General features: G+C 46.9%; 2 protein-coding genes across 2 annotated transcripts in view; one reads left to right on the top strand and one right to left on the bottom strand.

The window, feature by feature from the left end:
* The window catches only part of GPKOW (G-patch domain and KOW motifs), a 46,272-nt gene extending 45,506 nt beyond the window's left edge, over nucleotides 1-766 (bottom strand). Inside the window, exon 1 of the mRNA XM_077283764.1 lies at nucleotides 687-766. Within this exon, the coding sequence (XP_077139879.1) occupies nucleotides 687-691 (5 nt within the window). The 5' untranslated portion in view covers nucleotides 692-766. The remainder of the gene's footprint in view (nucleotides 1-686) is intronic.
* Nucleotides 767-5,946: 5,180 nt separating this feature from the next.
* PLP2 (proteolipid protein 2) lies at nucleotides 5,947-26,857 on the top strand. Its single transcript, XM_077283768.1, has 5 exons — nucleotides 5,947-6,174; nucleotides 19,058-19,213; nucleotides 23,813-23,908; nucleotides 24,521-24,611; nucleotides 26,524-26,857. The coding sequence occupies exons 1-5, from the start codon at nucleotides 6,079-6,081 to the stop codon at nucleotides 26,541-26,543; spliced, it is 459 nt and encodes a 152-aa protein (XP_077139883.1). The 5' UTR covers nucleotides 5,947-6,078; the 3' UTR covers nucleotides 26,544-26,857.
* The last annotated feature ends 577 nt before the right edge of the window (nucleotides 26,858-27,434 follow it).

The raw sequence follows: 27,434 nt of genomic DNA, 5'->3' as shown, positions 1-27,434 counted from the left end.
AAGAAAGAACCTATCATCATACTGTTACTTTGTATCTTAGTAACAGTTTCCGTCAGTTGTATCCACAGATGATGGAGTTTTTTCTGCCAGAAAACCGCCGCTTGTTTACCAACAGATTTTTTCATGAATGTAATTTTCAGATTCTGGAATAAAAAAAGCGCTAAAAACATTGCAGAACAAAAAAACAAAACAAAACATTGCAGAACGTTGTAGGTTTGTAATCCTCATTAAAAGAATCTCTTCCAATTGTGCAGGACGCAAAGCAAAATGTCTGCAACAGAAAATAGCACCGTGTGTGGATGAGATTCGCCGGCTGTTGTAATCTGCTGCATATTTTTACCTGCACAAAACCAGTTTATCCTTCCCGCGTGGCCTTCATTCCCTCTCTGCTCAGTCTTGTTGGAGTGTCGGCCTTTCTAGATTATCGGATTCTGGATTAAAGGAATTGTAAAGGTATCATTCATTCCAAACAATGAAAACTGGCTGCACTGGTCAGAGCAGGGGTGGGCAATTAAATTTGCCATGGGGCCGCATGAGAAATTGGGATGGTTTTAGAGGGCCGGACTAATACAATTAACTCATTTTTACCCAATACTGTAGTATACATATGCTATCTTCATAAACAAACAGTATGTTAAACAATGCAAAGATTTACAATACAAAGAAAATATGGAAGACATACTTACATCATTAGATTAGAGATGAGTGAACTTACAGAAAGTACGGGTTCTTGCAAATGCAAATTTTCCACTGGATTCCACTGCCTGGAGAAAATGGATGCAGCCCTAGAGCCAGGAAAACAAGGATACAGCCATGTATAGCTATGGAAATAAATAAACATAACTGGTATCGCTGTATAAGAAATTGTCAACTATGGGCCAGGTGGGGGTGTGGATGCAGGAAAAAATAGTATTTAGGACCCCTCTATTACATAGTAAAAGTGCCCCATCTGTGCCCTCATACCCCAATGTGCCTCCATATAGAAAATAGAACCCCTATGTCCCTGCATATAGGGATCAGACCCCTCTGTGCCTCTAGCAATGCCCCCCGTCCCCCTCCCCAGTATGTGATATCACCATTTTAGGTAGTATTCCCCATGTAGCACCCAATATGTAATATCCCTTAATGTAGCTATCCCTTTTAAGTAATCCCCATTGGTAGCAATCCCCCTGCCCCCCCTCCCCAGTATGTGATATCCCCCACTTTAGGTAGTATTCTCCATGTAGCCCCCAATATGTAGTATCCCTTAATGTTGCCATCCCCTGTAGGTGATCCCCACTGATAGCAATCCCCCCTGCCCTGCCCCCCCAGTATGTGATATCCCCCACTTTAGGTAGTATTCTCCATGTAGCCCCCAATACAGTGGGGCAAAAAAGTATTTAGTCAGTCAGCAATAGTGCAAGTTCCACCACTTAAAAAGATGAGAGGCGTCTGTAATTTACATCATAGGTAGACCTCAACTATGGGAGACAAACTGAGAAAAAAAAAATCCAGAAAATCACATTGTCTGTTTTTTTATCATTTTATTTGCATATTATGGTGGAAAATAAGTATTTGGTCAGAAACAAACAATCAAGATTTCTGGCTCTCACAGACCTGTAACTTCTTCTTTAAGAGTCTCCTCTTTCCTCCACTCATTACCTGTAGTAATGGCACCTGTTTAAACTTGTTATCAGTATAAAAAGACACCTGTGCACACCCTCAAACAGTCTGACTCCAAACTCCACTATGGTGAAGACCAAAGAGCTGTCAAAGGACACCAGAAACAAAATTGTAGCCCTGCACCAGGCTGGGAAGACTGAATCTGCAATAGCCAACCAGCTTGGAGTGAAGAAATCAACAGTGGGAGCAATAATTAGAAAATGGAAGACATTCAAGACCACTGATAATCTCCCTCGATCTGGGGCTCCACGCAAAATCCCACCCCGTGGGGTCAGAATAATCACAAGAACGGTGAGCAAAAATCCCAGAACCACGCGGGGGGACCTAGTGAATGAACTGCAGAGAGCTGGGACCAATGTAACAAGGCCTACCATAAGTAACACACTACGCCACCATGGACTCAGATCCTGCAGTGCCAGACGTGTCCCACTGCTTAAGCCAGTACATGTCCGGGCCCGTCTGAAGTTTGCTAGAGAGCATTTGGATGATCCAGAGGAGTTTTGGGAGAATGTCCTATGGTCTGATGAAACCAAACTGGAACTGTTTGGTAGAAACACAACTTGTCGTGTTTGGAGGAAAAAGAATACTGAGTTGCATCCATCAAACACCATACCTACTGTAAAGCATGGTGGTGGAAACATCATGCTTTGGGGCTGTTTCTCTGCAAAGGGGCCAGGATGACTGATCTGGGTACATGAAAGAATGAATGGGGCCATGTATCGTGAGATTTTGAGTGCAAACCTCCTTCCATCAGCAAGGGCATTGAAGATGAAACGTGGCTGGGTCTTTCAACATGACAATGATCCAAGCACACCGCCAGGGCAACGAAGGAGTGGCTTCGTAAGAAGCATTTCAAGGTCCTGGAGTGGCCTAGCCAGTCTCCAGATCTCAACCCTATAGAAAACCTTTGGCGGGAGTTGAGAGTCCGTGTTGCCAAGCGAAAAGCCAAAAACATCACTGCTCTAGAGGAGATCTGCATGGAGGAATGGGCCAACATACCAACAACAGTGTGTGGCAACCTTGTGAAGACTTACAGAAAACGTTTGACCTCTGTCATTGCCAACAAAGGATTTATTACAAAGTATTGAGATGAAATTTTGTTTCTGACCAAATACTTATTTTCCACCATAATATGCAAATAAAATGATAAAAAAACAGACAATGTGATTTTCTGGATTTTTTTGTCTCAGTTTGTCTCCCATAGTTGAGGTCTACCTATGATGTAAATTACAGACGCCTCTCATCTTTTTAAGTGGTGGAACTTGCACTATTGCTGACTGACTAAATACTTTTTTGCCCCACTGTATGTAGTATCCCTTAATGTAGCCATCCCCTGTAGGTGATCCCCACTGATAGCAATCCCCCCTGCCCTGCCCCCCCAGTATGTGATATCCCCCACTTTAGGTAGTATTTTCCATGTAGCCCCCAATTATTGTGTCACCCTGTGTATTCTGCACCGTTTCACCCTGTGTGTGTATCCTGCACCCCTGTGTCTCTCTGGATGTTTTTCACCCCCATGTCACCCTGTGTATCCTGCACCCATGTCACCCTGTGTATCCTGCACCCCTGTGTCACCCTGTGTATCCTGCACCCCTGTGTCTCTCTGTGTATCCTGCACCCCCGTGTCGCCCTGGGTATCCGGTGGCTGCACTATATGGCAGTGTCCCCTATATTACCCTCCATCTCTTATAAGTGCAGATAAGAGATGCCACCTCTGCCATTCACCCCCAGCCCAGAACACACGTGCTTCCTACAGGACTGGGCCCTGGCTCTCTGGAAATTGATGCTTGCTGGTTTCTCTGCTGATTCTGACGATTGCTTTGGTTGGATATCCCTGGGAGCAGATATGGACCACGGACACACAGGCTTCAGCTGCGGATTAGTGTCTCCTCATACCCGTGTTGTGTCCACCTCGGCATTAGGTAGTACATGGGCTTGTACGTTCCCCGTTGTGTTTCGGGTGATTTAATGGGAGGATCAGGGTTCATAACTCCCCAGCAACACAGGGACCCCCTCTCCCCCCGGATACTCACCCGAGACCGCCAGCCAGCAACTTTCACCGCAGCACATCCCACGCGGCGCTGGAGTGACGTACGCACGTGACGTACAGGGCCGGCCAGTGAGCACCGCCCCGCCCACCCACCCGGGTCGCCCTGACCGCCAACGCAAGATCACATGGGGCCCCATATGATCAACGCATCAGACAGCGGGCGGAGTCAGTGGGTATGGCAGGGTGCAGTCAAATGACCAACGCACTCCGGCGGCCATCTTAATCATGGGCTGCTCAGAAGCGTCTGGTCGAGCGGTGCCGGGGGCGGGCAGTTTAAAATCATCAGGCGGGCCGGATGCAGCACGCGGGCCGCATCTTGCCCAGGTCTGGGTCAGAGTGTGTAATAACCGGGGGTCAGTGATAAGGACCTTCATCTATACATTCTGTAGCCTCCGGCGATCAGGTCACAGACTAATGGAAATCTGTTCCAATATCCCAGAAGATCATTCAGCTGTATCAGGCTGGCATGTAAGGGGTTAACGAGCCACACCTATAAAGATTAGGCAGCAGCCCAAAAAAAAGGTGTTGAGTGGCCAGGTGCATGCAGGAGGCAGGCACGGACGGGGTTAATCAGCCATGACTATATAGTGCAGGATGCTGGCACAGAAGGGGTTAAGCTAAAATAATAAAATAGAAACAGGTCAGAAAACCTAAAGATTTGCATTTCTGTAATGTATTTTCTGGATGTTGTAACCCCTTCTGTGCCGATGTAACCTTCTATGCAGTATAGCCCCTTCCGTGCCAGTGTTCCCCCTTCTGTGCCGGTGTACCCCCTTCTGTGCCGGTGTAACCTCTTCTGTGCCGGTGTAACCCTTTCTGTGCCAGTGTACCCCCTTCCGTGCCGGTGTACCCCCTTCTGTGCCGGTGTACCCCCTTCTTTGCCGGTGTAACCCCTTCTGTGCCGGTGTAACCCCTTCTGTGCCGGTGTACCCCCTTCTGTGTTGGTGTAACCCCTTCTGTGCCGGTGTACCCCCTTCTTTGCCGGTGTACCCCCTTCTGTGCCGGTGTAACCTCTTCTGTGCCGGTGTACCCCCTTCTTTGCCGGTGTACCCCCTTCTTTGCCGGTGTACCCCCTTCTTTGCCGGTGTAACCCCTTCTGTGCCGCTGTACCCCCTTCTGTGCCGCTGTACCCCCTTCTTTACCGGTGTACCCCCTTCTGTGTTGGTGTAACCCCTTCTGTGCCGGTGTACCCCCTTCTTTGCCGGTGTACCCCCTTCTGTGCCGGTGTACCCCCTTCTGTGCCGGTGTAACCTCTTCTGTGCCGGTGTACCCCCTTCTGTGCCGGTGTACCCCCTTCTGTGCCGGTGTAGCCCCTTCTGTGCCGGTGTAACCTCTTCTGTGCCGGTGTACCCCCTTCTGTGCCAGTGTAGCCCCTTCTGTGCCGGTGTACCCCCTTCTGTGCCGGTGTAGCCCCTTCTGTGCCGGTGTAACCTCTTCTGTGCCGGTGTACCCCCTTCTGTGCCAGTGTAGCCCCTTCTGTGCCGGTGTAACCTCTTCTGAGCCAGAGTAACCCTTTCTGTGCCAGTGTACCCCCTTCTGTGCCGGTGTAACCCCTTCTGTGCCAGTGTACCCCCTTCTATGCCGGTGTACCCCCTTCTGTGCCAGTGTAACAGTGTGCCGGTATACCACCTTCTATGCAGTGTACCCCCTTCTGTGCCGGTGTACCCCCTTCTGTGCCAGTGTAACAGTGTGCCGGTATACCCCCCCTTCTGTGCCGGTATACCACCTTCTATGCAGTGTACCCCTTTCTGTACCGGTGTAACCCCTTCTGTGCCAGTGTAACCCCTTCTGTGCCGATGTAACCCCTTCTGTGCCAGTATACCCCTTCTGTGCCAGTGTAACCCGTTCTGTACCGGTGTAACCCCTTCTGTGCCAGTGTAATCCCTTCTGTGCCAGTGTAACAATGTTCCGGTATACCACCTTCTGTGCAGTGTAACCCCTTCTGTGCAGTGTAACCCCTTCTATGCCGATATACTCCCTTCTGTGCCGGTGTAGCCCCTTCTGTGTTGGTGTAACCCTTTATGTGCCGGAGTACCCCCTTCCCTGCCCTCCGCCCACATGCTGATGGCCACAGAGCCCCCATTCTTCCCGGGCACGGCCCGTTAACCCCTGACAGCCCGGCTGTACCCTCCCTCTGTTAACCCCTCCCGTGCCGTGCCCCCCTGCTGCAGGGTAACGATGGCTTCACACTTGTTGCACAGAGCATGCTACAATCTCCCGCCCATACACACAGAGAGATTCCTGAGAAGCCTCAGCCGCCCTCCGTCCCCTCACACGGAGCCTCGGCCTCTGCACACACCCCCGGGAGCGCCCGGTACCGCCCAGTGACAGCTCCCAGTGCTCCATCCGTGCCCGGTGCCAGCAGCATGTCGGAGTCCGGAGCCGAGCAGAGCGCCAGCTGTATGAGCCTGCTCACAGCCTATGTCCGCACCAGGAAGGGGGCGATCCTGGCAGCTGAGGCGGTGAGTGCCGGCACATGGCAGCCCCCGGCCCCTCCACCATGGGGCGCTCTCCTGCACCCGCCTCTGGTGCCCGGCTTCCCTCCGGATTCTGCCCCCTCCCTCTTCTATGGCGGAGAGCTGTGGCATCAGGGTGGGGGGCAGACTGCTGTGGACCGGGGCAGGGGGGTGTCACCTACTTAGGAGCGGCCAGTCCTACGCGGTGCCCAGATGGCGGCATTTCTAGGTGTCGCTGGGAGGAGGCTGAGATGACAACTCGTCCCATCGTCTTTTTTCCCCACTGTTGTATTCTAGAAATATTGCACTTTTATGGCTTTTCGACGTTTTTGCAGAAGTGTCTGTCCGTGAATAAGTTGTGCAGGTTGGCATCTGGCAGGGTACTCAGCAGGACAGGGTATGCCAGCACATGGGTGCCATAGTCCTGGTCCATGCGTGCCATAGTCCTGGTCCACGGGTGCCATAGTCCTGGTCCACGGGTGCCATAGTCCTGGTCCACGCGTGCCATAGTCCTGGTCCACGGGTGCCATAGTCCTGGTCCACGCGTGCCATAGTCCTGGTCCACGGGTGCCATAGTCCTGGTCCACGGGTGCCATAGTCCTGGTCCACGGGTGCCATAGTCCTGGTCCACGGGTGCCATAGTCCTGGTCCACGGGTGCCATAGTCCTGGTCCACGGGTGCCATAGTCCTGGTCCACGGGTGCCATAGTCCTGGTCCACGGGTGCCATAGTCCTGGTCCACGGGTGCCATAGTCCTGGTCCACGGGTGCCATAGTCCTGGTCCACAGGTGCCATAGTCCTGGTCCATGCGTGCCATAGTCCTGGTCCACGGGTGCCATAGTCCTGGTCCACGGGTGCCATAGTCCTGGTCCATGCGTGCCATAGTCCTGGTCCACGGGTGCCATAGTCCTGGTCCATGCGTGCCATAGTCCTGGTCCACGGGTGCCATAGTCCTGGTCCACGGGTGCCATAGTCCTGGTCCACGGGTGCCATAGTCCTGGTCCATGCGTGCCATAGTCCTGGTCCATGCGTGCCATAGTCCTGGTCCACGGGTGCCATAGTCCTGGTCCACGCGTGCCATAGTCCTGGTCCACGGGTGCCATAGTCCTGGTCCACGGGTGCCATAGTCCTGGTCCACGGGTGCCATAGTCCTGGTCCACGGGTGCCATAGTCCTGGTCCACGGGTGCCATAGTCCTGGTCCACGGGTGCCATAGTCCTGGTCCACGGGTGCCATAGTCCTGGTCCACGGGTGCCATAGTCCTGGTCCACGGGTGCCATAGTCCTGGTCCACGGGTGCCATAGTCCTGGTCCACAGGTGCCATAGTCCTGGTCCATGCGTGCCATAGTCCTGGTCCACGGGTGCCATAGTCCTGGTCCACGGGTGCCATAGTCCTGGTCCACGGGTGCCATAGTCCTGGTCCACGGGTGCCATAGTCCTGGTCCACAGGTGCCATAGTCCTGGTCCATGCGTGCCATAGTCCTGGTCCACGGGTGCCATAGTCCTGGTCCACGGGTGCCATAGTCCTGGTCCATGCGTGCCATAGTCCTGGTCCACGGGTGCCATAGTCCTGGTCCATGCGTGCCATAGTCCTGGTCCACGGGTGCCATAGTCCTGGTCCACGGGTGCCATAGTCCTGGTCCACGGGTGCCATAGTCCTGGTCCACGGGTGCCATAGTCCTGGTCCACGGGTGTCATAGTCCTGGTCCATGCGTGCCATAGTCCTGGTCCACGGGTGCCATAGTCCAGGTCCACGGGTGTCATAGTCCTGGTCCATGCGTGCCATAGTCCTGGTCCGCGGGTGCCATAGTCCTGGTCCACGGGTGCCATAGTCCTGGTCCGCGGGTGCCATAGTCCTGGTCCGCGGGCCAGGACTATGGCACCCGCGGACCAGGACTATGGCACCCGTGGACCAGGACTATGGCACCCGCGGACCAGGACTATTGCACGCATGGACCAGGACTATGACACCCGGGCCATAAGCGGGGGCCTATAGTAGGTGCAGTGGTTGCAGTCGCACCCAAACCCTGGAGCCCCTTTGGCCCAGATGAGAAGACGTTTGATAGTTGAGGTCCCTGGTCGGAGATTTTGCATTGGGGTCCGCAAGCTTCAAGTTACACCGCTGTACAGAAGGTTTTCCGGTATGGAGGGAATCGTGCGTAATTCTGTCAGTGGCTATCAGGAAAGTACAGGATTGTCCACGCTGCTCTGGTGAGATGGGGAATGGAAAGTATTTCAGAAACTGGGACATTTGTTAGCGATTTTCAGCCTCACAGCCAAAATCCACATCGGGGTCTCTCCTAGATGTGCCCCCTACATGAATACTGTGATGTGCAGATCAGGATTAAAGTGGGCTGTACCTTTATAAAAAAAATGATGTAAACAATTACATAAAATAAAAGGAATAATAAAAGAACATTTCTAAACCTGGCTCAGAGGTTAGTGGAGGGACTTACTCCTTAGGGAAATGTACAGAACCCACAGCAAGCTGTACCTTCCAGGAGATGAAACATGACATGGATAGCATCATCCATCAGACCGATATTATGTTCAAGGGGTTATGAGAGAATTTGAGTAAATGTGTTATGTTTGTCCATTCACTACAACGGCAAAAGTATATCTCCCATAAATATCGGATCGATGCAAACCCCAATATTCATCACTGACCACTGGCTCCAAAAGGTCCGGGGACCAGTGCTTTGAACAGAGGAAGTTCTAGCCTTGCAAGTGTACTCACTTCCCTCTGAAATTGGTGTCCGCTACTCAGATCAGATCTCTACTGTATTTACCTGATCACTGCAGGAGGTCCCTACTTCAGTGGAGCTTGAAGTGTCAGCTCTTTCTCTATTCCCCCATTATAATTAATCCCATATGTTCAGTGTGAGGGTGATGTGTCCCCTCTCCGAAGATGTCTGTATGGATTTTAATTTTTTAATGGATTTGGCTAAAAAAAAAAAAAAATCAGAGAACAACCAAATTCCTAAATTTGAGTTAGAATTCTGAACATTGGTGAGCAACTTGGTAATTTCTGTGCTCTCATATATCTCGTGGAGAAATGGACATGTGCGGTCACCTTTACACTGACAATGGTGCCCAACAGGAACCCATTCTTGAGATAGATGCGGGTCCCAGCAGTGGTGAAGGATTCGGAGTAATTACCCTACTAATAATCCTGCTCTAGAAAGAGAGTGACTTAATTACCTTCTCATTAAAGGGATCTTCCATCGATGGGATATGTCAACGCTTCAGATCCAGGTTCTGGAACCCTACTGATCCTGAGAATTAACAGGCCACTACGCTGCATCTCCTTCATCCTCAGAATCTATGGGGGCCCAGAACACAGACCCCAGCTCATTTTTTTTCATTAGTCGGCCTGGTGTTACATCATCATTGTGGCGTCACGGCTAATCAATAGAAGAGTTGGGGATCCCGGGAAGTAGGGGGCGGTTTTCCGACGGCCATATATTACTGTCACTGTAAAAATAGGGACCACAATGCATGGCCCAGCCGCAGGTGACAGCTTCGTGGGTTGTGAGTTTGTGTCAGGATAGCCACGACCGGTCTATGCTTGGACCGTGATACGCGGACGTCTGAATTCGGGTCAAGGAAGGTCATACTTGTATATGCAGGCAAGGATATAGGGTCATTCCATGTCAAGTGAACCAATGATTTTTACCACTATATTTTTAATTCTTTTGAGATTTTGTTCTTTGGTAATAGTGTGTCAGAGAATGCAAAATGTGAAGAAAAAAAAATTCTAGATATTTTTTTTAATTTTTTATTGATTTTCAAAGTTCGGAAAAAATGCGAATTTCGGTGTTGCCTGCCTTTATATTTCTCCCCATAACTCGGGCTAGAAAAGAGATAGAGAAACAAAATAAACACCATTCTACTCAGAACTGTACAGGCTTTCACCAGAAAGGTCACAAGAGTATCTTTAATAATATTTTACCTATGCGAACGCAAGCACAAAACTTTAAAACGCATTTCCGAAAAAAACGTTTAATTTAAAAATGTCAAAAACTGCACATGTGCCTCTTATGCTCCTAGCCACTTCTGCACCAAAACACAAGCTGGGATCGTGATGGGATCATATTTTAAAAAATAAAACTATTACAGTGTCAGTTCAAAAATCTTGATTTCAGGTCTGTTCAGCCTGTGGTGTAGAAGTGTGGGGTCTGTATTTACCAAATAATCCATGATTGCTAGATATTACTGTATTATTTTATTATGTTACCACATAGAAGCAGGAGAGGACAGAGGAGAAGCTTTGTTAGGCTAGGTTCACATTGCGTTAATGGGTTAACGCTAACGGACTGCGTTGCACGGCGAAAATGTCGCAATTAACGCCATGCAGCGGGTCCGTTAGCGCGCCCATTGACAGCAATGTGATTTCTGCCTGTAGCGCATCGCTAGCGCTTGCCATTTTCGGCACGCGCTAGCGATGTGCCGTTCTTTTGTGACGGACCTCGGACGCTGCTTGCAGTGTCCGAGGGGCGTCCGAGGTCCGTCCCTCGCTAGCGCAGATTGGGGATCTGCGCTAGCGGGGACGGCGAACGCGGACCCTAGAGAAACATTGCGTTAGCGCAATCCGCTAGCGCTATGCGCTTAACGGATTGCCCTAACGCAATGTGAACCTAGCCTTAGGGCTGAGGATGACCGGGGTAGACGGTGACTGCAGAGCAGATGACAGGCCGGCAGCTCCAGAGGCCATATTCACACCAAATCTTATCACCGAGGCAACTCCTCAAATGGAGGGAGAAACATATTCTTAACATCCAGCTCATGTATTGTACAAACCAGGACTACGAAGAGGAGGAGAGATTGTTATAACATCAGTTACAGGAAGCAGAACCCATAACAGGGACTCAGCAATACTGGACTGTCATCCCATGTAGTGGAAATAAAGACAGTGACGTCCATGACGTGGTAGAAGGCGGCACAAGATCGGCAATGGATGACACAACTGGCTATGTGACCTGTGAATATGATCGGCGCTGGCGGCTACTGGACTCTCCAAAGATTGTGAAAATGAAAAAGTAGAAGTGACTTATCTGCACCTTCTGGTCCAGCGCCGTCCTTTGTGTATCCAAGAAAATCAGACATTGTAAAAGTGAACAAAAATCAGATCTAACTCAGGTGGAGCCGAACACCATGACAGGCCGCACATACTCTGACACAGAAGGAAACGGCCATTGCTAGTTAGCGCTTATGGACAAGATGACATTTCACCCACTAGAAGGGACACATTGATGATAGAAGGCCAGTTTAAAAACCTACTATTAATTGTTTGATTAGTTCATATTTTATAGAACGAGGATTTAACTGCTGGACTATTCTTCTTAAACACTTCAGAAATGACAGGTTTAGTGATATAGTAGAAAAAAAATTGTTCCATGTATAAATAGGTGGTAGAAATATTGGTTCTTTTAATCTTGTTTTTAACATATAATTAGGATCAGACTGTATTTAGAAAATCACACTTGAGGATGTGATCACGTTTTTTCTTTTGGCTTGTTCAATGAATTCAGCTTGAAAATGCTGAGCAAGTTGTGTTATGATGATTAAGGGCTGTCCCACACGTCCAGATAATTCCGGTACCGGAATAAATCGGTACCGGAGTTATCCGTGTCCGTGTGCCTGGGAACTCACGGAGGCCATACCTGCGGCACACGTGTGCCGCCCGTATGGCGAGTGGGTACCACACGGAGCGTGTGGTACCCACTCTGCATGGTGCTGAAGCTGCGATTCATATCCTCTCTGCAGTAACGTTTGCTGCAGAGAAAATATGAAGAATAGTGTTAAAAATAAAGATTTAGGTGTCCGCCGCCCCCCCACCCCCTGTGCGCCCCCCCGCTGGTCAGAAAATACTTACCCGGGTCCCCCGTCGGCTGTCGCTCCTTCCTGGTCTGGCCGCGGCTTCTCCTGCATGCGGTCACGTGGGCCCGATCATTTACAGTCATGAATATGTGGCTCCACCTCCCATAGGGGCGGAGCCGACTATTCATGATTGTAATTGATCGGCCCCACGTGACCGCATACAGTAGGAGGCGCGGCCAGACCAGGAAGGAGCGACAGCCGACGGGGGACCCGGATAAGTATTTTCTGACCAGCGGGGGGGCGCACAGGGGGTGGGAGGGCGGCGGACACCTAAATCTTTATTTTTAACACTATTCTTCATATTTTCTCTATAGCAAACGCTGCTACAGGGAAGATATGAATACCGGCTTCAGCACCATGTGGGGGGGACAGCGCTTACTGTAGCGCTGTCTCCTGCACGCACACGGACCCCAGACGGAGAATGTCCGTGTGAGGTCCGTGTTTTACGCGGACCCATTGACTCTATTGGGTCCGTGTAAAACGTGCGCTCCCACGAACACTGACATGTCTCCGTGTTTGGCACACGGAGACACGGTCCGCACACGGTCCGCAAAAAATCAATGACATCTGAACAGATGCATTGATTTTTATGGGTCTACGTGTGTCAGTGTCTCCGGTACGGGAGGAAACTGTCACCTCACGTACCGGAGCCACTGACGTGTGAAACCGGCCTTAGATGTATTTATTCTGGCACTTCGGTATTTGTTTTTTGTGTTTCTTTATTGTTACATATAAATGTTGAATGCAGTAAGTTGTAATTTGAAAAGAAAAAGGGAAGAAACTCACACAAACATAAAATCAGATGATTCAAGGCTTAAAAAAAAAATACAAATTTGATAGGTCCCAAGTTGAATCCCTGTACAAATATAAATAAGAACACAAGTAACACACATGCATGTTTTCACAATTTTAAAACATAAGTTTTTTTTCAGAATTGCGCATCAAAATGTTTAATTTGATTTCACCAAAACAAAATATAAAGAAACATAGTCTTGTGACATATCAAATGAAAGCCGGTACCGTTCTGAGAAAAATGATGCCTCTCCCACCTCTATATCTTAATTCTAGCCCGAGATATGATAAAAAATGTAAAGCCATACCAGGCCAAAATCTGCGCTTTTTTAAAACTTTAAAAATCTGTAAAAAATTAACTGATGAAGAAAAAAATTCTAAACTTTTAATTTGTAATTAACTAAAGTTGTACTTCATAAAACCAAAAAATAAAAAAAATCTAAAGACGTCAGGTAAAAAAAAATTCATATTTGGATCACTTGATATGGAATGACCCTATATAATGGGGCCACATAGCAGGGCAATATCATTATGTTTGGTGTGCTTCTTCCAATATTTACACTGCGGCCCCAGGAGACATGCTTTTGTTTGCATCTGTTAAAAAAAAGTTTAGGAAATGTTGGAAAAGTCTTAGGCTGGGGCTACATGACCACTTTAGCAGAGACACAGTTTGCATGGCCTGCGTGAAGCATGTTGCAAAAGTCAATCCCAGTTGGATTTTTTGCAACTTGCTTGTCGCAGTCACAGGACCCTATGGGTCACAGTATGACTCCATTCACCTGCACTACATAGCAGCGATCTTTGGCCATAGTCGCCGTGTAGCCCAGGATTATCATGTATAGGGGGCATGGAATTTGCAGTGTTTGTCATTTGTACCTGTTGAGGCAATTTAGTCTCCACGCAAAAAAAAAGCATCAAAAACTATACAGTTATTGGTAAAACAAACACCTTTAAGTTCTCTCTAATTTAACTGCAAGTTTTGATTGCAGAGTTGGGGTATGTGCACACAGCTTTTTTCAGGCATGTACGCTTCATAACTCGCCTGTAAATATTAAGCCTTTGCAGCTTCTTTAAGGCTGTGTGCACACGATGCAGATTTAGTGCGGATCCGCAGCGTTTTTTTCCGCACAGAAACGCTGCAGACCCGCACTGTGATTTACAGTACAATGTAAATCAATGTAAAAAAAAAAAAAAAAAAGCTGTGCGGAAAAATCAGTGCGGAATTGCTGCGGATTTCAAAGAAGTGCATGTCACTTCTTTTGTGCAGATCTGCAGCGTTTCTGCACTCTTCAATGATAGAAATCTGCATTGGGAAAAACTGCAGAAAATCCGCATCAATTCTGCACCAAAAAACGCACGAAATCCGCATAAAAACCGCGGCAAATCCGCAGCTGCGGATTCTGCCAGGAGATGCGGATTTTGTGCAGAAAATTCTGCACCTCTTTTCTTACGTGTGCACATACGACATACCCTAAAAAGGGTTGTCCATGTTTGTGATCAAGTCAGTGTGACTGCAGACTTGTGACTCCTCGCGGCGCGGGCAGTGCACGCTGTCATGATTCTCCAGTGTCGGCGTTGAGAGCAGGTCATGTATGTAATCTGCATATAAGTGGTCACCTGCCGACTAAATGTGCACAGCTAAGCACGTCTAGTCGTAATGTGTCCAGAACTATGCAAATCATTTACTTATGGTCCTGTAAACGCCTGCTCTCTCCGCCATCACTGGAGAATCCGAACAGCCTGCGCTTCGAGGAGTCACAAGTCTGCGGTCATACAGACCCAATCACAATCCTGAACATCCCTTGTAACCACTTAATACATCTACTGCAGACTACAGACTACTTGGGCAGAAACTCTCCAAAAACCTTCTTCAAAAAATGCAAAACTTTTCAAAATCTTCAAGTTCCTGCTCCAAACTCTCCGCACAAGTGTCTGCGTCCATTCGGACAGATGACAAGCTTCCTGAGCCTCTGGATGACTAACATGTTACAATCTGCAGTGACCGCAGCCGTGATGGCTGTAAATTGCACTCGCTGCTCCTTCTGGGGAAGGAATGAGTAATGCACATGGAGGGTAATGTTTCCTGAGCCGCCCAGCATATGTTCTACCTATAAGCGGAGACCGCCAGAACTTTCCAGTGACTGCGCCCCCCGTCCTGTTCATTTTCTCTATTTGGGCAAAATCATCTGATCTGTACTCAGCATCTATTCCACGTTCTGCGTTTTTGCAGCAATTTTCATCCATTGAAATGAATGGGGAAAAGCACAAGTGTTTGATCTAAAAAAAATGGCGGACAGGACGCAGATGGCATCTCTGCGCTGTCCATCATCGACGAAGAAGCGTTTAATTTATTCATTTTTTCATACGTGAAAAACACAGATGAAACGCTGATAAGAAAAAACCACTGATGACACTCGGACCGTTTTTTTGCAAATGTGAAAAATGACGGATATCTGAAGGAGACCTGAGCGTAGGATCACACAGTCCAGCGGCAGCACCAGCAGCGCTGTACCCATGAGGCCGGTTTCACACGTCAGTGGCTCCGGTACGTGAGGTGACAGTTTCCTCACGTACCGGAGACACTGACACACGTAGACCCATAAAAATCAATGCATCTGTTCAGATGTCATTGATTTTTTGCGGACCGTGTCTCCGTGTGCCAAACACGGAGACATGTCAGTGTTCGTGGGAGCGCACGTATTACACGGACCCAATAGAGTCAATGGGTCCGCGTAAAACACGGACCTCACACGGACATTCTCCGTCTGGGGTCCGTGTGCGTGCAGGAGACAGCGCTACAGTAAGCGCTGTCCCCCCCACATGGTGCTGAAGCCGGTATTCATATCTTCCCTGCAGCAGCGTTTGCTGTAGAGAAAATATGAAGAATAGTGTTAAAAATAAAGATTTAGGTGTCCGCCGCCCCCCCACCCCCTGTGCGCCCCCCCGCTGTTCAGAAAATACTTACCCGCTCCCTCGCTCCTTCCTGGTCTGCCCCGCGCCTCCTACTGTATGCGGTCACGTGGGGCCGATCATTTACAATCATGAATAGTCGGCTCCGCCCCTATGGGAGGTGGAGCCACATATTCATGACTGTAAATGATCGGCCCCACGTGACCGCATGCAGGAGAAACCGCGGCCAGACCAGGAAGCAGCGAGGGAGGCGGGTAAGTATTTTCTGACCAGCGGGGGGGCGCACAGGGGGTGGGGGGGCGGCGGACACATGGATCTTTATTTTAAACACTATTCATATTTTCTCTGCAGCAAACGCTGCTGCAGGGAAGATATGAATCGCAGCTTCAGCACCATGCAGAGTGGGTACCACACGCTCCGTATGGCCTCCGTGAGTTCCCAGGCACACGGACACGGATAACTCCGGTACCGATTTATTCCGGTACCGGAATTATCTGGACGTGTGGGACAGCCCTTACATACTGCTAATGGCGCCTTTAGATGAGCCGATCCAGGCCATACAAGCCAATCAGCCGCTATTTACTGCCCTGTTTACAGTCCGCGCATAAAAACGGTTGTATGTGATGGAATATCATGTGTAGCGCCAGCACGTCCCCTGATTACACAGGCAATGTCTTGCAGGTAACCATGATTTTGATGCCGGCATAAGACTTATTACCCCACTGTCAGACTGATTAGGATATATCTTTTACTAGATTTCTGATTCCTGGAACATCAGATCTCTGCATAAATGGTCTCAATTTTATAGTGACTCTAGATTAACCCCTTCAAGACATATGACGCACATTTACGTCATATGTCGTGTCTTTGTCTCAGACCCTTGTGTGCGCCTGTAACGTGATCATTGAGGTGCTGATGGGTGGCCATGAACACCGGAGATTTGCTGATGACCCCTTTGCCTGTCATTGCGATATGCCTGTGAACTCCAGCTTGTGGCTGGTGTTCATAGGAGACAGTGATTTTCTCTATACATCTCAGTGGTGATACCCTGCTGTGTATAGTAAAAGCGATCAGATTGCAACTTCAGGTTCCCTAAGGGGACTAACAAATATAGTATAAAGTGGAAAAAAAATGTTTTAAATTTTTTTTTAAAAAAGCTCACAACTTAAAATCACCCCCCTTTGCCCAATTAAAATAAAACAATAAAAAAAAATACACGCTGCTTTTGTAAAACTCCAGTCTATGAAAATATTAAATAAATTAATCAGATCGATAATGAGAAAAAAAATCGAAATGCCAGATTTTTTTATTTTTTTTTTACCACCGCAAAATTGCAATAAAATGCAATAACGGGCGATTAAAATATCATATCTGCCCCAAAATGGTATCAATAAAATGTCAGCTCAGGGCACAAAAAATAAGCCCTCACCCAGCCCCAGATCCTGAAAAATAAATACGTTACTGGTCTTGGAAAATGGCAACACAGCAAAAAAAATACTTTTTTTTTTTTTTTTGCAAATTTTTCCAATTTTGTTTTACGACTTAAATAAAATAAAAAACATACATGTTTGATATCTACGCACTCGTACTGACCCGGAGACTGATAATGAACGGTCAGTTTTACCATATAGTGAACAATGTTAATGGGAAACCCAAAAAACAATTGCGGAATTGCCCTTTTTTTTGCAATTTCACTGCACTTGGAATTTTTTCCTCATTTTCCAGTACATTATATGGTAAAATCAATGGCGTGGTTCAAAAGTACAACTCGTCCCGCAGAAAACAAGACCTTATACTGGTATGTGGATGGAAAACTAAAAAATGTATGGCTCTTGGAAGAAGAGGAGGAAAAAGCGAAAATAATAATAATAATAATAATAAAAAACACAAAATTGCGCAGTCATGACAGGGTTAAGCATATTATTATGTAGACCATACAGATTTTTATGGGGTCTCACATTGAGAGAATTTGTAGGATTTTCCTGGCGGAAAACTACGGTGTGAAAACGAATTAACTGCACAGAAGGCACCCAAGATTTTATGTAGGAGGCAGCTAAAATTCCTCCAAGAATGAGAATAATTCCTCATCCTACGTGGAGGTCACCAATATCACCAGAAGAATGAATCTTCATCTTATAGACCAGAGGACAGAGCGGTCGGCCGAGGATGGTGATCATGTCGCCTGCCCATTGCCTTCCCGACCTCAAGACTATCAAACTTAGAGATGACCATGAATTGGTCACATCGTTCTTTAGTGCTGGCCTCTGACTGTAGAGACTGGCTACATTTAAAGGGATTCGCCACGTTCTCTGGATTTTTTTTATTTTAAACTGAGCACCTCCTCTGACGGCTCCACTGATTCTGGAACAGTTTTTCTTTTTCTTCTGTGCCCCTTTGTTCCAGAGTTATGCCTCTCCGAAAATGAAGATGTAAATTTCTTTTAAATAGGTGTATCCTACAGGACCTTGTGGTGTACGCCCTGTTATTGAAGGCAAAAATTTGCATAACTTTGTAACGGAGGGGCACAGAAAAAAAAGAAAAACTGTTCTAAAATCAGCAGAGAAGTGGCAACTGGAGGAGATACTCAGATGAAATAAGAAAAAAATCCAGTGAAAGGTCCCCTTTAAGGAAGTGTCTCCATGCTGGAACCCTAGTGATCGTCTGCAATCAGTAAGTGTTATATTGCTCTGCAGCACAACTAGAGGGGAAACTAAGCATTACATCGTGTATATTCCCATCAATCTATGTGATACAGGTCAGGACGGGTCCTACAGAGCCAGAGACACTGAAGCTGCTCTCCACGTTGGTCACGAGATGAAAATCGTGAATGAGGACTCCCCTTTATTAATTCATATTTTGGGTTTCCTAAAGTACTATCCCTTTAGGTGACAGCGGATTAGTTTCTGCCATTGGTGAGTTTAGACGACCCACCTGTACTATGTATAGATGTGTCCGGCAACTTGGTTCCTATTCCAATCATACCAATAATATATAATACCAAATAACTGCGCCTACATAATACCGCCATACAGTGCTCACAAACCAGTGATAGATGGGGTTGTCCTAGAACGGATACCGATGGCATATTTCCAGTTTACTTTCTGGGTGTTTTTTTGGCGGTATTTTTATTTTATGCTCTTTCTATATTGCGGTAGTTATGGCGCATCGTGCAATTTCTGCTATGCATGGCGGCACTATATATATCATATGGTTTATGGTATTATGGCCGTATAGCGTGCTGCACTTTTGCTCTGGGTTTCGCCCTGGCACTACTGACTTGCGCTAATTCTGCGTCTTTTCTCTCTGCAGGCCATCTGTCTCGTGGTCCTGATTTGTTACGCGGCCTCAAACACTCCCGGATACCTCGGCGTGGCAATCACTGAGCTCATATTCTCCGTCCTCTTCTTCTTCCTCTTCGCAGCCCGCTACGACCAACAGATTGCATTCATCCATTGGGGCTGGACCGTAAGTACCGACCAGTTCTGCAGAAATGTCATGACACGGACGAAAAAGAGAGTCGTCAGCTGCGAATACTCCGGCGACAGGAAGGCTGCCATATGTACCTATAGCAGGGGTGGAGGGGGCTGGCCGCAGCGTGGCCGGTATAAGTAGGACTGACCGCAGCTGTAGGAATCACATGCTCAGGCTTTTCTCTCTGATGTCCTGAGCTGGCGATAAGGATAATCAGGTAAACTGATCTGCAGCATCGATGGCGGGTCTGATAACTTGGGCTCAGAGCCGTAACCCTTAAAGGGAATGTGTCATCAGAAAATGATTATTATTAAGCCGGTTATTGCCTGTCCACTGGGTCAGTGGGGATCTCACCGATCACCATAATAGGGGGCTGCGTATGCGCGAGACTTTGGGCACCGTATGGCTGATGAATTGACATAATGTAGACAGGTGTGGCTGACCCCTCAGGCGGCCATTATCTTAGGCTACTTTCACACTAGCGTTAACTGCAATCCGCCACAATGCGTGCTTGCAGGATGCATTTTTTCCCCATAGACTAACATTAAGCGACGTATTGCGACGGATTGACACACGTCGCAACCGTCATGCGACGGTTGCGCCGTGTTGTGGCGGACCGTCGGGACCAAAAAAGCTACATGTAACGTTTTTTGCTCACGACGGTCCGCTTTTTCTGACCGGCCGGAACTCCGCCCCCACCTCCCCGCACCTCACAATGGGGCAGCGGATGCTCTGGAAAAATGCATCCGCTGCCCCCGTTGTGCGGCGGAGACAACGCTAGCGTCGGGAACCTCGGCCCGACGCACCGCGACGGGCCGAGCCCGACGCTAGTGTGAAAGTAGCCTTAGGCCGGCGTCACACTGGCGAGTTTTACGGACGTAAGAGCGCAGAAACTACGTCCGTAAAACTCGCATAACATACGGCACAATTATTCTCAATGGGGCTGCTCCTATTAGCCGTATATTACGGTTCAGTATTATACGGCTTTCTACGGCCGTACAAAATCGCAGCATGCTGCGTTTGTCAGCGTATTGCGCAAAAAAATCGCCAATGTAAGTCTATGGGGGCGAGAAAAATACGGATTCCACACGGACCAGCAGTGTGACCTGCGAGAAATACGCAGCGGTGTTAGTGAAAAGTCGGTAATTCAATTGCCGGCTTTTCATTTCTCCTGCACAAACCCGACAGGATATGAGACATGGTTTACATACAGTAAACCATCTCATATCCCCTTTTTTTTTGCATATTCCACACTACTAATGTTAGTAGTGTGTATGTGCAAAATTTCAGCGCTGTAGCTGCTAAAATAAAGGGTTAAATGGCGGAAAAAATTGGCGTGGGCTCCCGCGCAATTTTCTCCGCCAGAATGGTAAAGCCAGTGACTGAGGGCAGATATTAATAGCCAGGAGAGGGTCCATGGTTATTGGCCCCCCCGTGGCTAAAAACATCTGCCCCCAGCCACCCCAGAAAAGGCACATCTGGAAGATGCGCCTATTCTGGCACTTGGCCACTCTCTTCCCACTCCCAGTAGCGGTGGGATATGGGGTAATGAAGGGTTAATGCCACCTTGCTATTGTAAGGTGACATTAAGCCAGATTAATAATGGAGAGGCGTCAATTATGTCACCTATCCATTATTAGTCCAATTGTAGGAAAGGGTTAAAAAACACACACACATTATTAAAAATTATTTTAATGAAAGAAACACAGCGGTTGTTTTAATAATTTATTGCTCTCTCAATCCATTTCCAGGCCCTCGCTTGGCAAAATAATAAACGCACAAGATACATACCTTCTGATGTCCTATCACGTCCAACGAGGTAATCCATCTGAAGGGGTTAACTAATATTACAGGCACGAGCTGCGATAAACCACTCGCTCGTGCCTGTAATCCCCGGGTGCTGAAAGGAAAGCTGGATCTGTACTTACATTAAGTCGCGGTGATGCGCCCCTGCTGGATGTTCTCGTGAACTGCAGCCTGGGAATTTTTTCCCACGCTCCAGGTCATATGAGGACATCCACCAGGGGGCGCATCACTGCGACTGAAGGAAATGTAGGTCAATGACCTACATTTCATTCATTCGCCGGGGAATTACAAGCACGAGCACACCGCTGCATTAGCAGGGCTCCTGCCTGTAAAATAATTAACCCCTTCAGATGGATTACTTTGTGGGACGTGACGGTTCAGCTGAGGGTATGTATCTTGTGCGTTTATTATTTTGCCAAGCGAGGGCCTGCAAATGGATTGAGAGCAATAAATTATTAAAACAACCGCTGTGTTTATTTCATTAAAATACTTTTAAATCATGTGTGTGTGTGTGTGTGTTTTTTAACCCTTTCGTACTATTGGATTAATAATGGATAGGTGTCATAATTGACGCCTCTCCATTATTAATCTGGCTTAATGTCACCTTACAATAGCAAGGTGGCATTAACCCTTCATTACCCCATATCCCACCGCTACAGGGAGTGGGAAGAGAGTGGCCAAGTGCCAGAATAGGCGCATCTTCCAGATGTGCCTTTTCTGGGGTGGCTGGGGGCAGATGTTTTTAGCCACGGGGGGGCCAATAACCATGGACCCTCTCTAGGCTATTAATATCTGCCCTCAGTCACTGGCTTTACCACTCTGGCGGAGAAAATTGCGCGGGAGCCCACGCCAATTTTTTCCGCCATTTAACCCTTTATTTTAGCAGCTACAGCGCTGAAATTTTGCACATGCACACTACTAACATTAGTAGTGTGGAATATGCAAAAAAAAGGGGGATATGAGATGGTTTACTGTATGTAAACCATGTCTCATATCCTGTCGGGTTTGTGCAGGAGAAATGAAAAGCCGGCAATTGAATTACCGGCTGTTCACAGATATCGCGCTGAATGAAATCTAAATACAGAATATATATATATATGTGTCTCAATTACATATATACTGTATATATGTTTTCCCGAACATTTGAGCACATAAATCCATTAGATGTCGGTTTTGCAAGCCTGCGCGAAAATCTCGCAGTACGGATGCCATATGGATTACATACGGAGGATGCCATGCGCAAAATACGCTGACACACCCTGCCTACGGATCAATATTTTGGGAACATTTCTCCGTATTACGGCCGTAGTACGGACGTATAATACGTGGCGTATTGTCTTACGCCAAGTGTGACGCCGGCCTTACAGTGGGGTCTGTCCGGATCCTGTTGGGTTTCCCGCGGATTTTGCATCATTCTGGTAATGTGATTTCATCCTTACAGCTAGATACTCCATATACAGGATTGTTGCGCCCCCTAGTGTCACATTGATTATACTGCAAGTCAACCAGTGTTTCCCAATATTTTTAGGTCTTATAGGGTAGTATAATGTTAAAAAAAATTACTTCGGGGCACCCCTACTACATTTTTTTTTTTTACAAATTTTAAATTGTATTCACATTTTAAAGATGTCGTCAGAAAATGACTTTTTTAAATCAGGTTTTTTGAGTTACATGTATTTAAACCCTTCATGGTTGCCGATTTTTAATTTTTTTAATTTTTGTTTTTCCCCCCCTTATTCGAAGAGCCATAACTTTAAGTAAGAGAAACAAAAGCACAATTCCACAATTTTTTTTGTTTTTTTTATTTACCATGTTTTCTAAACTGAGCTGCCTTTATGATTCTCCGGGTCATTCCGATTACGCAGATACCAAACATGAGTAGGTTTTTCTTTTATTTAAGTGGTGAAAAAAATTCAGAATTTTGTAAAAAAAACCAAACATTTTTCTTGTGTCTCCATTTTCCGAGAGCCGTAACGGTTCAGTTTTCGGGATACAGACCTGTGTGAGGGCTTGTTCTTTGCGCCCTGAGTTAGAGGTTTTATTGATATCACTTTAGGATAGGTACGAGATTTTGATCGCCTGTAATTACATTTTCTTGTGTTGTTGCAAAGAAGTACAATTCTGTCATTTTGATTTTTTTCTCGATACGCTGTTTACTGATCTGATGTTTATTTTATATTTTGATAGAGCGGAATTTTACGAACGCAGTAATACCAAATATGCTTATTTTTCTTACTTCTTTTATTCATTAATTTTTAATACAGGAAAAGTAATTTGATTTGAACTTTTATATATTTTTAATTTTTCTTTTTTTAAATATTTTTTTAAACTTTTCACTGTATTTGTTAGTCCCCTTAGGGGACTTGGAGTTTGCGATCTTCCGTTCACTTGTACTATGGATAAAAATGCATCAGCTCTATGTATAGAGAAAATCACCATCTCCTATGAACCCCCCCACAGACTAGTTTTCACAGGAGTACCGTTATGACAGGCACAGGGGTGGTCAGCAGACTCCTGGCTGTCATGGCAACCCATCAGCACCCTGCGATCACATCATGGGCGCACCGATGGGAGCGTGGAATGACGCTCCTCCAGCCGGCGCGTGTAAGAGATTGACTATGGCCGGCGCTCTGCTTCATCCGTGGCTGTCCAGGGCACATGATGGCTGAATAACACAGCCATCATCTGCTGGGAAAGATGCAGACACACTGTTTCTCAGGCCTTGTCTATGGGGATCAGACAATATATTCTGGACATGTTTTACTGATATATATTCCTTGTTTCTAGGACTTCCTTCGTGCTGCTATTGGTGGCGGTCTTTTCATAATTCTCTCCTTAGTATGTCTGATCCGCGGGGGTGATGGCCCTGGTATTGCCGGATCGGTGAGTAACAAACCGTGAGATTATAAGCATTGTTACTTCTTGCGATTTTCCATAAATACGGAAACCCTATTCACATGCATGAGACAGACCGGACCGCGGGGATTTTTGGGCCGCGTTCACATGACTCTGAAATGGGGAATCCTGACCCTACATCTCATATTAAGGCCGTGTTCACACATCCTGGTGTCACCGTCACAGTACGGCCTGTGATTCATGGACCGGTCGCGGGTCTCCTGACTAGAACTCGACAGCCTCATAGGCATAAATGGGGTTATCGGGTCCAGGTCTGGAGACCCTCAGCCGGTCCTTGGATCTATGGGGAATCAGGCCGGCCTTGGAGAAAAATCCAGCTTTATGGGTAACACGGATACTATTCTCTAATGGCTCAATGGAGGTCTTAAGGGTCTAAAAGGAAAAATAAAATCTCTTGTTGCCCATAGCAACCAATGACAGAGCAGCTTTTGTTTTGCATTATGCTGAGGAAAAATGTAAGCTGCGCTGTGATTGGTTGATGTGGGCAACAAGAACAGGTTTTTTTTAAAGACTTTTTTAAGAATCTGCCCCAATGCTTCATGACTCGTCCCAAAAATGTCTCTTCATTTTTATTTGCAGGTCTTTGGTATTCTAGCAGGGATCCTGTTTGCTTATGATGCTTTTATCACATTTCCTACACTGAGAAAAACACACACACCAGCCGCGACCGGTAAGTGAGAAAATCTCTGTGCCGGTTACCATCACTAGTGGGTTAGTCCTCCGGTGGCAGCCATGCAGCGCTGTGTATTCACACTGCCTCCCCCCAGTCATGGAAACGGGTCACTAGTGGGTTTTTTTTTTTTTTTTTTTTCTATAACAATGCCTGTGAGCTACATTGTGAAAAGTGCAGAGCAGAAAAGGGCTTCATGTCATTTATGCCAAATATATATATATTTTTTAATTTGTACCATCTGTGGATTTTACCTGCTTATTTGTGCAGATAAAATCCACAGCAGATTATAGTAGCAGGAAAATCGTACAAATGGTTGCGAAATATCACTTTATGAAGTAGGCAACCACTTTACTTGCAGACAGCCCAAAGTCTTAAAACGTCTGGATGGTTTGCATATAAATTTGCAAGTCTTGGAAAGTAAGCAGTAGATGTCAGAGACAGCTGCACAAGATCGTGCAGGAGCGAGGAGCCAGGATGTCACAGACAGCTGCACAAGATCGTGCAGGAGCGAGGAACCAGGATGTCACAGACAGCTGCACAAGATCGTGCAGGAGCGAGGAACCAGGATGTCACAGACAGCTGCACAAGATCGTGCAGGAGCGAGGAGCCGGGATGTCACAGACAGCTGCACAAGATCGTGCAGGAGCCGGGATGTCACAGACAGCTGCACAAGATCGTGCAGGAGCGAGGAACCGGGATGTCACAGACAGCTGCATTTCCCATAGAGCAGGCCGTACTGAGCGCTGCGTTATACAGGTTAGGAAGCAATAACATTACTCCCACCCCAGTGATCATATGATCGCCAGCAGCCAGGTGTATGGGCAGCCCCAGATCAGCTCTGCAGCGCAGGACGCGGAATTATGTGTAAATGCTCTCAAAAAGTCTATTATGATTCCCTGGGGGGCACAATGTGAGAAGAAAAGAAAGGAAAAGAGAGACAAAAAGAAAAAGAATGAAAGAAAAACTTGAGTGAAAGAGAGATGAAGATGAAGAGAGAGAAAAAGAGCTGAAGAGAGAAAGAAACTCGGATGAGTCTCGCATGTTAATACCTGGCACTCAGATCGGAGCGTGCAGCCGCATAGGAATACATGTAGCCGCACGCGTCCGCTCCTGAGTGCCGGGTATTAACATACGAGACTCATCCGAGTTTCTTTCTCTCTTCAGCTCTTTTTCCCTCTCTTCATCTCTTTCACTCAAGTTTTTCTTTCATTCTCGCAAGTGAGTATGAGCCGTTACTACATCTTTCTCTCTTCAGCTCTTTTTCCCTCTCTTCATCTCTTTCACTCAAATTTTTCTTTCATTCTCGCAAGTGAGTATGAGCCCTAAGAGGGAAAGAGCAAGAGAGGGAGAAGAAGGGACAAAGAAAGGAAGAGAAATAAAGAAAGTAACTGCTGGTCTGAACCAGTTTCAATCCCGGATGAAAAAAAAAGAGAAACACATTTCTCTGATATATTTCTGGTCTTAAAGAATAATAGAAAACTGTTTCTTTTTCGGAACATTGAAATAAAATGACAAATACAAATATGAACATTGCAGAATAATTAAGCCCCATGTATCAGGGGTTAAAGAGGACAAAATAATTTGAAGAATAAGCAAGAACATTTCTTAGGGTCCTTAAAATTGCATATATGGGAAAAAACAAATAATGCTCCTGGTAATAAAAGTGGGGAAAATGGATCAGTCTTGAACTGGTCGATGAAATGAGGGATTTTCTAATACATTACAAGGTGGCAATACAGGTGACTGTCCATAAGGCCAAGCTCCCTGGGTCGGTGTTGTCCGTTATACCGGTGGGCCCCTGATAAAGCCTCGTGTCCCCCCAGTGTGACTGCAGTGTCAGTGAGCACCCATAGTATGTGTCATTGTCTGGCATCTCCGTATCTGATCACCCGCTCTTTTCTTTTCCCAGAGTCTCCTGATAACATCTAACGTCCGTTCTGTACCAGTGGGAGACATGACATTGTCTGACACAGGCCACGAGTCACCCCCATGGCATGGACCATCCAGTGAAGAGGTCGTTGGTGACGAGGACTCTGGCGGCATAGGGAATATTGCCCCACAGTGGGCGCCACCTCTGGGCACACGCTGTGTACATATACGTATATACACACACGTCTGCATTACGCCAGTGGGTGAAGGCAGAACACGTTTGTTAGTTACGATGTGTCCGCTATATGGGGGTTGTTGTTTTACATGTAAGAATAAGCTTTTCTAATACATTAATAAATATAACTAGAATTGTGGATTTGGAATAAATGGGGATGATCAATAGATAAAAGAGCATGGTGTGAAAGCGTTAACACATCAGATCTTCAAAAAAATGTAGCGGAGCTGCAATACCTGACACAACCTATAGAGCGGCGCTGTTTCTGTGCTGTAGACTCAGGGTGTCTTAAGTTAGCATACCTCTGTGTTTTTTTTTTACAGAACTCCATATCCCCTGCATAGTAGAGTTCAGAGAAAAGATATTCACTGGTATTTCAGATATCTAGCATTAATGCGAAAGGTCTAAATAGCCCTTTCAAGAGATCGTTATTATGGAAAGAAGCCCAGGCACTCAAAGCGGACATACTATGTGTCCAAGAAACTCATTTAAATCGTGAAGATACACATAGATTACGACATAAAAATTACCCCCGCATGTATGCGTCATATGCGGCTAAAAAGAAGAGGGGTAGCGATTGCAATAAAAGACACTATAGCGTTCCAGCTTGCTGATAGCGTTCTGGATGATGAAGGCAGATATGTAATATCGATATGTAATATCAATAATAAGATGTATATAATAGTATCTATATACGCACCCAATTCTGGTCAAAT

The sequence above is a fragment of the Ranitomeya variabilis genome, chromosome 2 (genome assembly GCF_051348905.1).
Source record: "Ranitomeya variabilis isolate aRanVar5 chromosome 2, aRanVar5.hap1, whole genome shotgun sequence".
NCBI lineage: Eukaryota > Metazoa > Chordata > Amphibia > Anura > Dendrobatidae > Ranitomeya > Ranitomeya variabilis.
This window is presented reverse-complemented; position numbering and strand designations above follow the sequence as displayed.